General features: G+C 46.0%; 1 protein-coding gene across 2 annotated transcripts in view; it reads right to left on the minus strand.

The window, feature by feature from the left end:
• Positions 1–232: 232 nt before the first annotated feature.
• The window catches only part of BCO1 (beta-carotene oxygenase 1), a 65,304-nt gene continuing 47,767 nt past the window's right edge, over positions 233–17,769 (minus strand). For both annotated transcript variants that reach the window (XM_015405812.1, XM_015405811.1), the window contains 4 exons: positions 17,320–17,425; positions 14,027–14,121; positions 7,411–7,522; positions 233–669 (listed from right to left, as the gene is read on the minus strand). In XM_015405812.1, the coding sequence (XP_015261298.1) occupies positions 395–669; positions 7,411–7,522; positions 14,027–14,121; positions 17,320–17,425 (588 nt within the window). In that variant the 3' untranslated portion in view covers positions 233–394. The remainder of the gene's footprint in view (positions 670–7,410; positions 7,523–14,026; positions 14,122–17,319; positions 17,426–17,769) is intronic.

Below are 17,769 nucleotides of genomic sequence, written 5' to 3' on the forward strand. Positions count from 1 at the left end.
TATGGATAATTGTTTTAATATGAGGCAATTTGTTTCACTGCAATAAAGAAGCAGTTAATTATCTTATTAATAGAGGTTATATATTATAGGCTGTCTATGAAAAGAAAATAACAATGCCTCAGCACAAAAAAAAATTGATGCTTCAGCCTGGTCAGCTTTATGGATCATACAGCCCTGACACTGTGGTCTCTCCCTTCCCCAAATTCTTCCCTCCTCAGGCTCCACCCACAAGTCTCCAGGAATTCCACAACCCAGAAATGTTATCCCTAGTTTGAACCACTAGCTGTCCCAAACAATACATACTTAAGGTGCAACATATTGATCATTATGCCAGCATAATGCCGTAAACTCAGTTACCCCAACAGCACAGGCAAAAGTCCCAAGATCTGAATCATTACAAGCCTTCCATCTGTTGTTTAGCAAGGAGGCTGGTTTCAGGGATGTTGTTTGTTTTATTAGATGGACATCCCTTTGATTCATGTCCTCCTTCCACCTCAGTCTCCTGCTCTGTTTTCAAATCCTTCTCAGGGATGAAGATTCCATGTAAATCCAGGTGCAGTTCTACGTTCACCGTCGCCCGAGCTCTTTCCTTGAAGGTTTTAGCATCCAGGATGAGCAGGAAAGGTGGCTTCTGTGGTTGTGTTGTCACAATGGTTGATAGGATAATACCTAAAGTGGCAATGGAAGATACACTAGAATGGAATTCTGGAAGTGAGCAGAGTATGCATTTTATTTTACATGTAGCACTTGGTGCTAGGCCTCAAGCCAGCCTCAGTACCTTGACAATACATTACCTGCAGAATGCACTATGGTGGGGGCGGGGTAGCATCATGTTAGTGTGAACAATATACCCTACAGCAGGGGTGTCAAACATAAGGCCCGGGGGCCAGAACCGGCCCATCCAGGGCTCTTATGCGGCCCTCGAGCGACTAGTGCAAGGGAGGGAACAGGAGACTGCTCAGAAGGGGAGTGGGTGGAGCCACTCCGATTGTGGCTTCAGCATGGCAGAAGAAGCATGGTCTTGCAGTGAGGATACAACAACTCAGAGCTTACACAGTTTATAGCTCTGGTACCTGGCATTGATTTATGGCACACATGGCCCAGCCTGACAAAGTGACATTTATGTCAGACCTGGCCCTCGTAACAAATGAGTTCGACACCTCTGCCCTATGGGCTACTAAAACAATCTTCGGGAAGATGCATGGCTTAGGGTAACTGAGTAAGCCTCATCTATACTGCAAGGTTGAAAAGAACCATGAATAACGCGCCAAGTTGCTTGGAGGAGGCAGCCTTAAAAAAAGGTTCCTGTATGCTTTTTAATATTTCCGCAAAAGCCAAAGCTTGCTCCACTGTCTAGGGTTGCCAGGTCTGGGCTGGAAAATACCTGGAGACTTTGGGGGTGGATCCAGGAGAGGGTGGGGTTTGGGGAGGGGAGGGGCCTCAGCATGGTACAATGCCATAGAGTCCACCCTTCAAAGCAGCCATCTTCTCCAGGGGAGCTGATCTTTGTCAGCTGGAGATCAGTTGTAAAAGCAGGAGATCCCCAGGCCCCACCTGGAGGGTGGCAACCCTACCACTGTCACATCCAATGTGGTAGAACTGAGCAAGATCTGGTGCAGGTTAAGAGCATGAGTTCCCCACCTCTGCAGTGAGCATGCAAGGTGGCCTAGGACAAGACACTGGTTTCCCAGTAGGGTTGCCAAGTCACGGCGGGGGGTCGTAGGTCTTCACAGAATCCTTGCCGCGGGGACAGCGAGACGCGTTGCACCCGCCGTCGCCAGGATCTGACACTACGCATCATTCTGGCAACGGGGCTCCAAACAGCCCCGTTGCCAGAGTGACGCATAGCGTCATGTCCTGGTGACGGCGGTGCAACGCGTCTCGCCGTCTCGCGGCAAGGATTCTGTGAAAACATGCAGATCCCCCTCCACGATTTGGCGAGATCTGGCAGGCCTATTTCCCAGCCCTGCTCCCATTTGTTATGTGGTGATGACAATATTGGCCAAAAGTACAGGGTTGTAAAAATTAATGAGTTAATATTCATGAAGGCACACTCAGAAGTTCCATATTAATCCCAGACTTTTTATGATATTCCCTTTTTTAACTGCACACCTGAAGGCTTGTCCTTTTAAATGTAATCATAGCACAATACCTAGATTTTCATTGCTAGTACTATATAAACAACAGTTATCATTTATTATCATTATCATTATTATTTATTGTTATTCCACAGGGGTAGTTTGAAGTTATTTTGGTGCCTTTCCAAGCTTAACAGTCTACAGTGTATCCCAGGTGCATATGCAGAGAGCAGAAACTCCTTTTGATGTTTTTTGGCCCCAGTCTGGACATTAAAGGGGGCAAGTGGCATTTTCTCACACAGCTGGGTCATACACAGAACCCTCTTCTCCCATTCATGGCAGGTTCTGTTGTGTACATTTCTCCATCTGCACAGGGATCGACACCTAGCATATGTATAACTCTGCCAAAGGAAGCCAACCCTTCATGCGTCTGATGAAGTGGGTTTTGGTCCACCAAAACCAAGGCTGCAATCCATCTGTTTGTTAGAGTACAGACACAATGAATTGTTTGTTGTTCTCTCTCAGCCTCACTTACATCAGAGAGTTGTGAGGAGAAAAATGGGGAAAACCTGTGGACGCCGCCCTGGGATTCTTGGAGAAAGGGCGAGACACAAAAGTGCTGACAGATGTGTTAGTGAGGATCAACAAAGGAAAGTGACATGTGTCAAAAGATTCACTGTCAACATCTCACATCACGTTGGTATTATCAGGAGGAAGAAACAAACACATGGGAGCGCAAGCTCAGCACTCTCTTAGGCAACAACGCTGCCCAGCTTACAATCCAGGCCACTTCACTAAACATGGGTTTGAAAGTCATCATGGTGTAGTGGTTAGAATATCAGACTAGGACCTCGGAGATCCAGGTTCGAATCCTCACTCTGCTATGGAAGCTCGATAGTTAGTCATAACAATGGTTTCACATGATATATGAATGCAGACATCATTTAATCCTGTTTTATTTACCACTGATGCCCTCCCAGGCTGCCCAGAGACAGCGATGGAACCAGCGTTTGCCTGGTGGTAACCCTAGCTCAGGACCCTCAGGTGGCAACCAGAGCCTCACTGGCTGTGTCACAAGCCCATATAAAGCTTCTATTTTTGGAAGGATCTCCTGCCAGAGCACGTGTGCAGAAAGCAAGGGGACAATGTTTCCTGCTTCACTTTGCACACATACTGAGAAAAGCATCAGCCTGCCATGGTGAGGCGCAGTAAATGGTGGAAAGGATTCCTTCATGACTTGCTCCTCTCTGTTGTGTTCCTAGAGCACAGCTTGCAGTTGCTGCCCCCCCCTCCCCAGTTCATGGTCCTGCCCTTGGGACTGATGAGGTCACAATTCTGGCTTCCTCTTCCTGTCATAGTGGCTCTGATGTCACATGACTTCCTATCACATGCTTGCCAGTTTGGTGTAGTGGCTAAGTGGGCGGACTCTAATCTGGGAGAACCGGGTTTGATTCCCCACCCCTCCACTCGCAGCTGCTGGATGACCTTGGGCAAGCCATAGTTCTGATAAGAGCTGTCCTTGAAAAAGAGCAGTTTCTGTCAGAGTTCTCTCAGCCCCACCCACCTCACAGGGTGTCTGTTGTGGGGAGGGGGAGGGGAAGGAGTTTGTAAGCCGCTCTGAGACTCCAAGTGAAGGGCGGGGTATAAATCCAATCTCCTCCTCCTGCTCCTCCTCCTCGCAGCTCCCTGGGTCCCAGATCTGAAAGACCTAGGGTTGCCAGTCCTCAGGTTCCAGTAGGGGTTAACCTGATTTTCAGAGCTTCTGCCCACTGCAAGCCAGTGAGCGAGCTGGGGAAACCCTGCCCCCAAACAGTCACATCTGGGTGCAACATCCCCTATGCAATGATGTCACCTGAAAGTGGGATCATGTCGGGGATGTTGGGCAAAACTCTCTGGTAAATTTGGCCTAAAACCTAAAATTGGCCCTTAAATCAGAGTGTAACTGCATGATGACGCCACTTCTGGGTGATGTAATCGCATCAATGATGTCCCGGAACACACACACCCCAATCCTCCCGCCAGTGTAGTGAGGGGACGTGGCAACCCTAGAAAGACCACCGCTCTAGGTGAACCGAGAGGGTAGGTTAGAATACATCTTGTCTGCGCCTCAGAGACGGAGAGCTCTAAGAGGGGGATAATGGGCAAGCTGTCTTTGAAGGGAATTTATTTGCCTTACTTGGTATCGCCCCTGACAAATCCCTGCAAAATTTCCAAGAAACTTCAGGCTTTGCCCAAACAGAGTGTGCAAATAATTGTTAGGGAATAAAACAGACGATTAACTTCTTTTTTCTAATATAGAGTAGAAAGGTTGATTTATTACACTGGAAATTATCTGACCCTTCCATCAACATCTTACAAAGGCACCTGTGCTGTTCGCCGTGTTCGTCTGAGGCAGCAGAACAAAATTTGAGTCCAGTGGCACCTTTAAGACCAACAAAATTTAAGCTTATACCTCAAATAAAATCTTGTGGTATCTGAAGAAGTATGCTTGCACACAAAAGCTTATACCTTGAATAAAATTCTGTGGGTCTTAAAGGTGCCCATGGATTCAAACTTTGACCAGTGCTGTTACGTTAAAGATCCAGATTTAGTCAAATATAATTGAGGAATTAACCAATGAACCAGCTTACAGGCAGATATTAATCAGTTAAAAATGTAATCAGTTGACAGCTGCATAGCCCAAGTTGGTGTATGGAGGATGAGGAGGAGGAGGAGGAGATTGGATTTATACCCCGCCCTTCACTACCCAAAGGTGTCTCAGAGCGGCTTACAAACTCCTTTTCCCTTCCCCTCCCCACAACAGACACCCTGTGAGGTAGGTGGGGCTGAGAGAGCTCTGATGGAAACTGATCTTTTTTTCAAGAACAGCTGTGCCAGAGTTATGGCTTGCCCAAGGTCATCCAGCAGGTGCAAGTGGAGGAGTGGGGAATCAAACCCGGTTCTCCCAGATTAGAGTCCGCTCACTTAACCACTACACCAAACTGACTCTCCCAAACTGGCTACTTGAGAGTAACAGCCACAAGTTCAATAGGGACTTGTTCCCAGGGAAGAGTGCATAGCATTACAGCCATGCTTTACTTCCTATTTGGAAGTAATCCTCGCTGTGTTCAACAGCACTGATCCCCAAATACGTTTGCACAGGATTGCAGTCATGCAGCGCAATCCTCAGTGTGTTTACTTGGAAGCAAGCCCTGCTGTGTTCAATGGGACTTTCTCCTACACATATTTTCCCCCAAAAAGATAAAGAACAATAACAGAGGTGGTAAAGCTTGAAATGCTGTTGAATCTGCTAAGTCAGTCCTTTTGCTTAGATTTAAAAGTGGGGGAGAAGAACCACACCTCTTTCATCTCCAGAACTTTGCTAAACAACTGAAGGTGGGCCCTTTGATGATAAGCTAGTCCTACAGATTGCGTGAAAGATCCATAATGTGTTTTTCTCTGTTAGGGCTGAATGTAGTGTTGCTTTGTTCTTGAATGAGCTGAGCTGTCGAGTGTTTGGGCTGATTATGCAAACCAGGTGTAGGGCTGTTACAGAAGGATGATTTCTGCAAAGACACCCATTAAAATCCAGTGGTGGTTTTTGGTTACCTGAATTCTGCAGGTGATTATTGGATTTCTCATATCAGCTGGAATGGTAGAGATAAATTTAGCCAGTATGGTGAACAAAACATTACCCTTGAATGCAAATTCAAACCTGCATTCAATCACAGAACTCACTCCATCTCATCTACTCTACAGGGTTGTTGGACATAGGGTTGTCAGGTCCTACCTGGCAGCCAGCAGGGGATCGATGCCTTCTCCGGGAGTCTTCTCCTGTGCGTGCTTTGCATGCGTGGCACAATGACATCACCCAGAAGTGACATCATCATACTGACAATGACATGTGACAACACTAGTTTTGGGGCAAAACTCTACAGTTTGAGCGATGACATGTGATAACACTAGTTTTGGGCAAAACTCTATAGTTTGAACCCAATTTTACCATATTTTGCAAAACAAAACCAAAAACCTAGAGCGTCGCCACACAACGTCAGTGACCTGATGATATCACTTCTGGGTGACGTCGTCATGTCACGTTCAGGGGCATTTGTGGGCAGAGGCTCCCCCTGCTGGCCAGCTAGCCGGTAGCAGAAAGGGGCCCACAAAAGTGAGGGAACCTCCGCCAGGACTGGGGGGCTGCAATCCTAGTTGTACAGTTCAAATAAGGTGACTCCCGATCAGCTTATTGTAGGAAGAGTGGGATTCAAAATTAATGAAGGCTAGCCCGAGCTCATCAGATCTCGGAAACTAAGCAGGATTGGCTCTAGTTAGAATTTGGATGGGAGACCACCAAGGAAGTCCTTTGCAGTACAGAGGCAGGCAGTGGCAAAACACCTCTGTTCGTCTCTTGCCTTGAAAACCCAATGGGGTCACGATAAGTTGGCTGCAATTTGACCTTTTGATGGCACTTGCAATCACCAACAACTAAAAGGCAGAGCATTCACATTGATGCAAAATGTTGTGAGTTCAGTTTCTGACATCTCCTGTTTAAAAAGATACCTTGACAAATCTTTTCCAAGGCTGGAAAAATACCCTAACCGCTAACGATGTGGAATCTCTCATTTTTCTAAGCAGTTGAGGCTATCTAAACAAAACCAGTGACTCTCCACTGTTTATGTGGGTTAACTAGGTTAGCATAATTAGTGACCAGTCACTATCTTTTTCCAGATTAGGTTGCAATTTTACATAAGCACATTTTATGGCCTCTTGTCGTCCCCGCATTGCATCTGAGGAAGTGTCCTCTAGCCCACTAAGGCTTAAGATGGCTTAAGACGGAATAAAATGGTGTTAGTTCCGAAGGTGTTAATTTTTGCTGCAACATACTAACGGATTGGATCCAACCAGCTTTTTCACTGAAGCTCACCCAACCCCTCCCATGGCCACCAGCATAGCTTTTTGGGGTCATCTTTGGGGACCCTGCCTTCCCTTTTCGCCAGCAGAAAAGCTGTCTGGATCCAACCCCAATGTGCCTACCCATCTGGAATAACAAGAAAGACACACAAAGACTTTGTTCAGTCTGGAGGGGGTACTGGTGTGCTATTAACCAATTACAGCTGTTGTGAACAATCACTGTACTTGTATAATTTGAGCTTAGCATTTGATGGCCTATTGATATCCATCATTTACATTTCCTCCAACTAAGGTCACACTTCATGCATCTTGCTGAGGTGTGCTCTAGTCCACAATAGTTCCTGCCACAATAAATCCATTTGGTGCTACAGGGTTTTACTTCTAGGACTGCAGCATAAATCTTCATCCCCACCCTCATGAACAGGAAGATCATGCCTCTTACCGTCATCTTCTTCTTTGGCGTTAGGACTAGGTACGAAGACTGGTTCTGCTGGCCAACAATGTTCTTCCTCCCAATGAAGTTTTCTCTTGCTCAGAATGTCAAATTTAATTATCTAAGTGAGTGGAGAAGGAGAAATGAATGAATCTCCCTTCTTGTGCAGGTGCTTATAGGCTGACTGTGATCAGAATGGGATTGTGGGAAGAGGGGATTGTGGGAAGATGGCTGGCAGGTGTTTAAGATCTAGCCTGAGCTTTTGTTTCCTTCTTCTTGCAGGTACTTAAAGCCTGGGCGTGGCCAGATGTACAAGCCAATAAACAAGAGCCAAAGGGCTTGTGGCCTCACAGCCTATGGCCTTGATGGACCACCCCAGCAGGTCCATCATCAGAGCATGATGTTTAACATAATGGTTCCCCCCATTTGTGTATGTATAGTGTAGCTCAGGAGTGTCAAACTCATTTGTTATGAGGGCCAGATCTGACATAAATGACATAAACACATGGGCCGGGCCATGTGTTTCATAAAATGTAATGCCAAGTAGCAGAGATATAAACTTTATAAAGGACACAAACACAAAGGGTTTTTTTTTACTTAAAATGAAAACATGCTTAAAACATTAGCACTCTTGCAATATTTTGTTTATTTAACAGTGTATGATAACTGACACTTCTTGTTCTGAATTATTGCATCAAAATGTCTGTGCTGTTGCAATCTTGAGTATGCTGTTGAGTTGTGTATCTGTAAGCTGCAAACCTATGATGACGCAGCAGAACTGAAAGAAGAAACAGAAGACAGCCAGTTCCACTGCAGGCCTGATAGAAGCCCTCCGGGGGCCTAATCCGGCACCCAGGCCGCATGTTCGACACCCCTGGTGTAGCTTGTTTAAACTGATGAGTTACATTGTATTGGAATTGTTGTAAGCCATTTAGGGCCTCAGTGGGGGATAAGTGGGATAAGCAGGGGTCATTTCCTGCAGGAGAGCACAGGAGCGGAGCTCCGGCAGTAAAGAGCCCAGAAGGCGGGCACATGCAACAAGCCCCACCCCTGCTCCTTCTCTCCCTCTTTCTTTCCGTCTTTGCCTCCTTCTTTCCTTCTATTTCTTTCCTTCTTTTTCTTTCTTTCTTTTCCTCCTTTTTTCCTTTTTTCTTTCCCTCCTTCTTTCCTTCTCTCCTTCTTTCCCTGTTTCCCTCCTTATTTCCGTCTCTCCCTCTTTCTTTCTTTTCCTCCTTTTTTCCTTCTTTCTTTCCCTCCTTCTTTCCTTCTTTCCTTCTCTCCTTCTTTCCCTGTTTCCTTATTTCCGTACCCCCATAGCTAGCAATCCAAAACAGTCCAGTGGCACCTTTAAGACCAAGTTTTATTCAGGTACAAGCTCTCCCTCCTCTGCGAGGACAGATCTGCATGTCCCCCCCCCAATCGCTAGCAATCCAAAACAGTCCAGTGGAGCCTGAGCGGTGGGTGTTGCCTTCTGACACACTTCGGGTGATGTCAGGGGGTGTGGCATATGCACATGAGTTATGCGAATGAGTTATGCTAATGAGCTCCTGCACTTCTTTTTCTACGAAAGGACCCCTGGGGATAAGAATTGCCTTAGAAAGAAATGCATTTTCTTTTTTATGCTAGGAGTTTTTACAAGTTCTCCTAACTCAAGCGTGCTTTTGAAAAACTCTCATTTATATACTAATGCAAGCGTTAAAATACATATATACCCAGCTTGTTTTGATAAAATATCCTTGTGGTGGCTTAATATTCAACACTCCCAACTTTTAAAAAAGATTTATTTATTTAGGTATTTATATCCCACACTTCTCCCCAAATGGAGACCCAAAGGGGCTTCCGTTATCATTCTCCCTTCCTCCAATTTTCCCCTCACCACAACCTCCCTGAGAGAGAATGACTGGCCAAAGGTCACCTGCTCAGTAGTCTTCCATGCCAAACAATAGGAACCCCCAAGCGTAAGTAGTATGCAAAAATATAAACCGCAAGGGTAGACCCTCAAAGGATTCACAACTTTCACAAGTTACCAGTAGACATCAGTCTACTGCAACACAGTAACAATAAATTGATAAACACAATAGAATTGGTGGTCACAATTCAAAAAACGTTATTTGCAATTCAAACCTGCCAACCTCCAGGTGGAGCCCAGAGACCTCCCAGAATGATACCTGCTCTCCCGATTATAGAGGTCAGTTCCCCTGTAGAAAATGGCTGCTTGGGAGAGCGGACTGTGCGGCATTATACCAGGCGGAGGTACTTGGCCTCCTCAGACAGCACCCTCCCCAAGCTCCACCCCCAAATCTCAGGGGATTTCCCAACCTGGAGTTGGCAACCCGACTCCAGATCCTAGTCTAACTACTATACCACACTGACACACGTGTAGAAATGTTGACCTTGATAAGTTATTGCTTAACGTTCCTGCCTTAGAATTCACCAAGATTTCAGATACAAGAAGGGAGGGGAGTCCAGTGTCAAAAGTAAAGTCAATCCCCCCCCCCCAAAAAAAAGATTATCTGATCTTGCCAAACATTTCACCTCTAGGTCACGAGTTGACTAAATGGTCCAGAATATGGATATGGACCTGATATGTAGCTATGACCACATGGCCTAGATTCCATGATTCCATGATCACGGACAAGTCAGGCTTCATGCAGTGTTCCACAGATGCCCATGGATGATCACTGGGGGGAGGGGGAATGAACCCTGAGTCAGACTGAACTGCTGCCAAGGGGCCCAATCTGGATCCAACTACTGTTTTTCACCATGTTTTCTTTCAAGAATGACCTTAATCCTTAATTAGAGGTCAACAAAGCACAAATTTAATTCAGGAGCTTTGGGTTGTTGTTAAACCCATGATATATGTGCAGCATTAAGCACCCATTATTATTGTTGAGTGCCACGTAAGAGAAAGCAAAATAGGTCATGGATTCCAGAGGTGGATTTGATGCAATCCATCACCTGATGAATGCCAGTTCAGCCTTCCTTTGAAAATCGGCCGGGGATGGAGATACAACTGCTACCATAGGCCAAGGCCTGTTCTAGCTTTTGAGAGCACCTCACAAAATGCTGTCCAGTGGGCCACATTCCCATACAAGGAAGAAAAAGAAGAAGAAGAGAAGAAGAAGAGGAGGAGGAGGAGGAGGAGATTGGATTTATACCCCGCCCTTCACTCAGAGTCTCAGAGTGGCTTACAATCTCCTTCCCTTCCCCTCCCCACAATAGACACCCTGTGAGGTAGGTGGGGCTGAAAGAGCGCTTTCGAGAAGTGCTCATGAGAGAACAGCTCTGAAAGGACTTGTAACTGACCCAAGGTCACACCAGCAGCTGCATGTGGAGGAGTGGGGAATCAAACCCAGTTCTCCCAGATTACAGTCCTTGCACCTAATCACTACACCCAACTGAACAATGAAAATGTAAAGTGAAAAGCACCTCTGCTTCTGATTCATGTATTAAACGAACAACTGCTGCAACTGCCAGTCACCAGCCTGCCCTTCTCTTTTGGGGGACAGCGGCTGCTGATCCCAGGAGCTATTGATGCTCACATGAACGGGCCTGACTATCTGGCAGAAGAGGAGGGGAGGAAGTGGAAAGCAGAATGGATGACGAGAGAGAGGAAAGGGTTGGGCAGCCCCCTATCTTCCCAGAGAGAATAATTCCTCCAGGAAGACTCAATGCCACCATCACTGTGACCACCCAGTGAGGAAGAACAGGCTGCTGACACAGTTGCCGCATACCAGCAGGCCCTGCCAAGGCTCTGGGGCTTGGGCAGCTGCCGGACGTTGCTGACCTTGGGTTCCAGACCTGCCCTAGGCAGCTCGATCCATGGCACCTTTCATTGGCAACTTTATGTACTTTGCAAACGGCTCTTTTTGCCCTGCCTTCATACCATCATATGGGACTACTGAAATTCTTTGTGCATACACAATTCATTTTGTGCGAGGGCCAGAGTTGGCCTAGTGGTTAGCGTATGGACCAGGAGAACCGGGTTTGAATCCCCACTCTGCCATGGAAGCTTGCCAGGCGGCCTTGCTTGCTAGGGCACTCTCTCTCAGCCCAACCTCACAGGGTTGTTGCTGTGAAGATAAAGTAGAGGAGCAGAGGGAATAAGACATTTTGGAACCCCACTGGGGAGAAAAAGGGTAAAGGTTTCCCTTGCTCAAAAGCTAGTTGAATCCGACTCTAGGGGGCAGTGCTCATCTCCGTTTCCAAGCCGAAGCGCTGTCCGAAGACTTCTCCGTGGTCATGTGGCCAGCATGACTAAATGCAGAGGCACACAAAACCCTGTTACCTTCCCACCGAAGTGGTACCTATTTATCTACTTGCAAGTTCTTGCTTTCAAACTGCTAGGTTGGCAGGAGCTGGGGCCAGAGACGGGAGCTCACTCCATTATGCGGCACTGGGGTCTCAAACTGCCGAGCTACCGACCTCCCAGTCTGGAGCTCAGCATCTTAACCTCTGAGCCACCACAGCCCCACTGGGGAGAAAAGCACGGTGTGAAAGAGAGTATACCTCTGTAACTGTGGTCTGCCCGGTTTCCTAAAGAAATGGGGTGGGGGGTGGGGAGTTACATTGGTTACAGAATTAAATCAGTTAAATTCGAGTCCAGTAGATCCTCAGAGACCAACAAGTGTTTCAGGGCATAAGCTTTTGAGAGCCAATGCTCCCTTTATCAGGCACAGTAGAACAAAAGTGGAGATCAGAATAAAATCAGTTATATATGGGCCACCCCCATGAACACATGAAGCCTGCAGATCACATATTGGGGGTGGGTGGGCATGGCAGAAGCTCCTCTCTCCTGGTGGGAGACCTGGCCCAGCAATGTAATTAATTTTTCAAAATTATGGCACCCACACTGAGCTCTGTGGGTGCAGGAGCTGGACGAAATGAACAAGAGCAAACTTGATCCTCTGTTAACTCTGTGTGACTTAATAGCAATGTTTTGTACAGCAGGTTGAATGGCGATTGCTTCTTCTTGGAAAAACCTAAAGGTACCAACGATTTCTGTTTGGTACAATAGGGTATGGGAAATTTATATAATGGATAACATTTTAGACAAACTGTATACTAACAGGGTCTCTCCAGAATATGTTGTGGAACTGTGGTTTCCTGTAATTGATCATATTGCTCAAAACGAAGAGATCATTCAGTGCTCATAGCCAAAAGAGGTGTTTTTTTCTGTACTGATTGTTCAAGCTTATTTTTGGAAGTGCTCACATAAGTCAAGTGTTTTGAGATTGTTTTACTATGTATTACTGTGTCACAGTCTTTGGTACTGCATTGTTGAATTGTAAGCATATTGCTGATATTCAAATAAAATCATTATGAAACTGGGGGGGAAACCCTCCTTGTGATCCGGTAAAGGGGGTGCAAGACAGGGAAAAGAATAAAACCTGACCCATGCCACAGCTGCAGTTTTAGCCCATCGTTTGGCAGCAAGGGTGGCCCACATCTGCATTGCTGGGCAGGGCATATGTCTCCATTGGCATTGAAATGAGGACAGGAATATTCATCCCCAGACAGCTTCAGGCTGTGATTGCATCATTTTGCATGACTATATGCGGTTCAGGGTCAGCGAGCGTGACATCCCTTTAAAATGGATGGGCACAGTCATGGGTTATGCATGCCCTTCTTTACCTCTGGCATCACAGTTGATGTCCGAGTGTTCTCAAAAAACTGTGGCTCAGAGTTATTAAATGTGCCCAGTCGTATTTAAAAACAATCAAGTCAGATTGGGTAACGGACATCAATCAGCCTCAGGCATGTATGCCCTGACCTGGCTGGCCTAGGCTAGCCTGATCTCCTCAGATCTGGGAAGCTAAACAGGGTCAGCTTTGATTAGTATTTGGACCACCAGGAAGTCCAGGGTCACTACGCAACCACCTTTGTCCATGTCTTGCCTTGAAAACCCTATGGAGTTGCCACAAGTCAGCTGCAACTTAATGGCAATTAAAAAAAATAATGCATGTATAGTATAGTATAGTATTGGCACGAAGTGGATGATAGATTTCAGGAAGCTACCGCTGGGTTTAAGATCTACCCATCTTTCTTTAAATTTGTATTGTAAATTTGTTATTGGATTTTATTGTTTTATACTATGCGTTTTATTGTTATAATCTTGGCACATTGTGCCCTTGTCAGCCGCCCTGAGCCTTCGGGGTAGGGCGGGATATAAATCCAAGGATAAATAAATATAAGAAAAATAAATAAATAAAATTGTACAAAGGAGCTGCGGTGGCTCAAGTGGTTAAGACGCTGAACTGCAGGCTGTGGAAGGCCGGTAGTTCAGCAGTTTGAGACCCGAGTGTGCCGCATGACGGAGTGAGCTCCTGTCTCTAGTTCCAGCTCCTGCCAACCTAGCAGTTCGAAAGCAAGAAATTGCAAGTAGATAAATAGGTACCACTTCGGTGGGAAGGTAACAGCGTTCTGTGCGCCTTGGTGTTTAGTCATGCCGGCCACATGACCACGGAAACGTCTTCGGACAGCGCTGGCTCTTCGGCTTTGAAACGGAGATGAGCACCGCAACCCTAGAGTCGGATCCGACTGGCTTTCGAGCAAGGGAACCTTTACCTTTATAGTATTGTACAACACCCTATTCTAACAGGAAGCACGCCTGGAAATATCCTACCTGTGTGGGAACTGGAGTCCATTTCACCTCCACTGCATAGATGTATCTGTACTTTCTTCCATTATAATCATAGTTGATGCGAGGCAGTTCTATTCCTGTGGGCGAAGGGGGTGGGGGGAGGAAACCAAGCTCATAAATACCAAGGGGTGATGGTAGAAATAAAGGCACGGCTACTATATGTTTAAAGGTACAAACAATGCATCAAGACTGCCTGTTTTGCAAGCTCATTGGGCATGAGCAGGAGTTGGACCTGGGTTGTGGCTGGGCTCCCCTCCAAAATCACTCTTCTGCAGAGTTCCCGATCATTTCAGTGGGCATTCCCCAGGGCAAACAACACAGCAGATAGAATCAAGCAGGCACCAGTCTGTCAAAGTTTGTGGTAACTCAGAGCCAGTTTCCCACAAGTGGCAGAACCATACACGTCTGCAACTTTGTACACTTAGAAGTGCCAACCAACGTCAGAAGAGATCAACAAACAGCCAGTATAAGGCAGTCCATCCGCATAACCAAAAAAGTACAACTCAGCATTACAGATAATTGACATGATTAATAATCCGTATCATTTTCTGCAGCCTAAATGCTGAGTGTTGCAAGTCTTTTATCAGAAAGTGGCACACATGAGGTCTTACAGTAAGTTCCAGGTATACAGATGATGAGCACCCCTGCATGATTGTTTTGATGCACTGGCATAAGTGTGCACATGGTTCACACCTGGATTACAGGCAACTGCTTTCTTTTATCATCTCTCTTTCTGACAAGCATCTCCAAGAAGCCCTGTAGTCCCATAATTATTATTTTTTTGCCTTCTATTCCCTTCACCTAGTGCAGGGGTGGCCGAACTTGCTCAATGCAAGAGCCACACAGAATAAATGTCAGATGTTTGAGAGCCGCAAGATATGAACAAATATTACACACACTTTTTTTTGGAAAATATAAAAAATTGCTTTTTACTAACATTAAATGAGACTGCCAAAAATAAAAACAAAAGGGGTAAAAACAGGTATTGATAGATATTTATTTGTCCAACTATATTTGTTTGCTAATGATATTTATTTGTCTAAGAGAGAGAGAGAGGAAGAAAGGAAGGAAGGAAGGAAGAAGGAAGGAAGATAGGGAGGGGGAGGGAAGGAAGAAAGAGAGTAAGAAAGGAAGGAAGAAATGGAGAAAGAGAAAAAAGAGAAAAAGAGAAAGAAGGGTGGAAAGAAAGCAAATAGATGGGGAGAAAGGGAGGGGGAAAGAGAGAGGGAGAGAAAACAAAGAAAGCATATAGATGAGGAGGAAGGGAGAAGTGGAAAGAAAGCAACTTTAACTTTAAACATGTCTTCCAAGCCCCCCACCCCACCCCCTCCTCCTTGGCTGGCTTGGAGAAAGGATTTAAAGAGATAAATGCCTTCTCCAAGCCAGCTGGAGGAGCGGGGGGCGTTGAGAATGCATTTAAAATTGCTTTCTTTCTCTGCTCCCTCCCGCACCTCAGGCCTACCCAGGGAGGGGAACACTGGCTGGGGAAGGGAAGAACGATTGGGGAGGCATGCCTCCCCTTTGCTTCCCCAGCCACCCTCCTGGGCGCCGCACAATATGTGTGAAAGAGTCGCATGTGGCTCCTGAGCCACAGTTTGTCCTCCCATGACCTAGTGGTTATTGTAGCATCCCACTGTTCTAACACTCCATCTCCCCCTCCACTATATCTTAAAGATTTGGTTGTTTTTGTGAAAGAACCATATTTGGTTCCAGACTGAGTGACATTTGGGTGGTTTCACACACACACTAAATAACACTCTCTCAATCCACTTTCAATGCACTTGGCAACTGGATTTTACTGTGTGAAATGGCAGCATCTACTTGCAAATGGTCACTGGAGTGGAGAAACTGCATTATTTAGCATGTGTGAAAGTGCCCAGATATTGGTTCCAGAGTCACAGGCTGCAGACACCGCTATAAAACTTTTATTAATATTGGGAATTGCTTCTAATATTGTATGCCAATAAAGGTATTTAGTCCCAGTCCTATAAAACTTTTCCTCGACTTTTTCCAACTTCAGGATGCGGAGGAGGGCTCCCACTTTTAAACACTAAAGTCCCCACAGGTATAGGGACAGACATCCAGGGATCTTGCTATGCCTCCAGGGTAGTAGGTATCAGGGGGACTGGCAGTCACTCTGGCAAGGCGTACTGTCCGATGCAAGGAGTACTGTCCAATGTAATAAAGGGTCAAGTTCTAACAGCAGCTGAGATAAGAAGGGCCACAGACAGGAGATCAAATTCCAGAAACCAGTCATAAAAGAGAAGAGACTTAGACAGACATAGACCCATTCTACATCTAGCATTCACTTTGTTGTTTTACCAAACCCATACTGGAACAGAAAAAGATGTGGCTCAAAACCACATTCAAATACCCAGGGCCAATGCCATAGTAACTGCAAAGTTACCCCTGAATGGCCATAAAATGGCCATAAATCATGCAGACAGTAACCATAACACCAAGAGATCAAATGAAGTGAAAGTGGCATGCAGACACTGCCATAAAATCTGACAATCAATCAAAGTGATAGTGGCATGCCATGCAGAGGGGAATTTCTGTTCCAGCGTCCCTCTGGAAAAGCGCCAGAGGAACATGGAAATTTTCATTATCTAAGAGACATCGTTGTTGCTAGTGATGATGAAAATGGACACTAGTGGGCCAGTGTACCATACAAAATCATCTGCATGTGTGATCACAAGGACTGTTTCTATACATGGCATGTAAAGTTTGCTCATAGGAATGTGCAAAGTGTACAAAAGCTGTTGAAGGACTGTAATATCAATGCTGTTGATTGTGATGTTTGGTAAAACAGCGGAGCAAATGCTAGATGCAGAATAGACCACAATCTCTTCCATGGTGTCAAGTTGCTCAAATTGAGGATCCATATCTGGAGTTGGGGCTTTATACAGCCTGATGGACAGGGATCGATCCTTTGGAATCAGCAGAACAAAGCAGGCATTCTGCTGGCAGCCCTGGTAGTGCAGCTTAGGTAGCGCCCTTGAAAAGCACAGAGCTCAATCTTGCAAGGCTTGTAGTAGGAACAGACAGCTAGTGGCTCAAACTTGGGACTTCTCCTTGTGTAGCACCTTCGACATCTGGACACTGTGCGATAGGAGGGTACTGTCCTCACAAGGGGAACATGGTGCAGACACACCTTCACCCTCCAACCAATGGGCCAGGGGAAAGGGAACCAGCAGTGCCCGCAGATCTGGGGACTCAGATTATGATGTTTAAGAAAATGTGGTAAATTTCCCTCCAGAAGAATGGCCTCTCACCTTCACAAAGTATTTCAGGCTGGCAGTAAACGCTGTCATCCTTTTCCTTCACAGCACTTGCAGTGGTTGATGGGAGGTGGACCAAATTCGAATTCACTTCTGCATCCTGAAAGAAAGACATAATGAAGACTGTGCAGAGGTTCAAAGGGCACAGCTCATGAACACCTAGGGCTGCCCTCTGCTGAGTCACACTATTGGGCTACCAAGTTCAGCACGGACTATTGTGACTGGCAGTGGCTCTCTGGGGTCTCTCAGGCAGAGGCCTTTCCTATTACCTACTACCTGATCCTTAGTAAAACAAGAGATGCCAGAATTGAACCCGGGAGCTTCTGCCTGCAAAGCAGATGCTCTTCCATGGAGCCAGAGACCTTAATTTAAGCTGCCTTCTACTGAGTTCGACCGTTAGTCTATTAAGGTCAGTGTCGTCTATTCTGATAGGCAGTGGCTCTT

This window comes from Gekko japonicus, unplaced genomic scaffold (genome assembly GCF_001447785.1).
Source record: "Gekko japonicus isolate JY-2015 unplaced genomic scaffold, Gekko_japonicus_V1.1 scaffold144, whole genome shotgun sequence".
Taxonomy (NCBI): Eukaryota; Metazoa; Chordata; class Lepidosauria; order Squamata; family Gekkonidae; genus Gekko; species Gekko japonicus.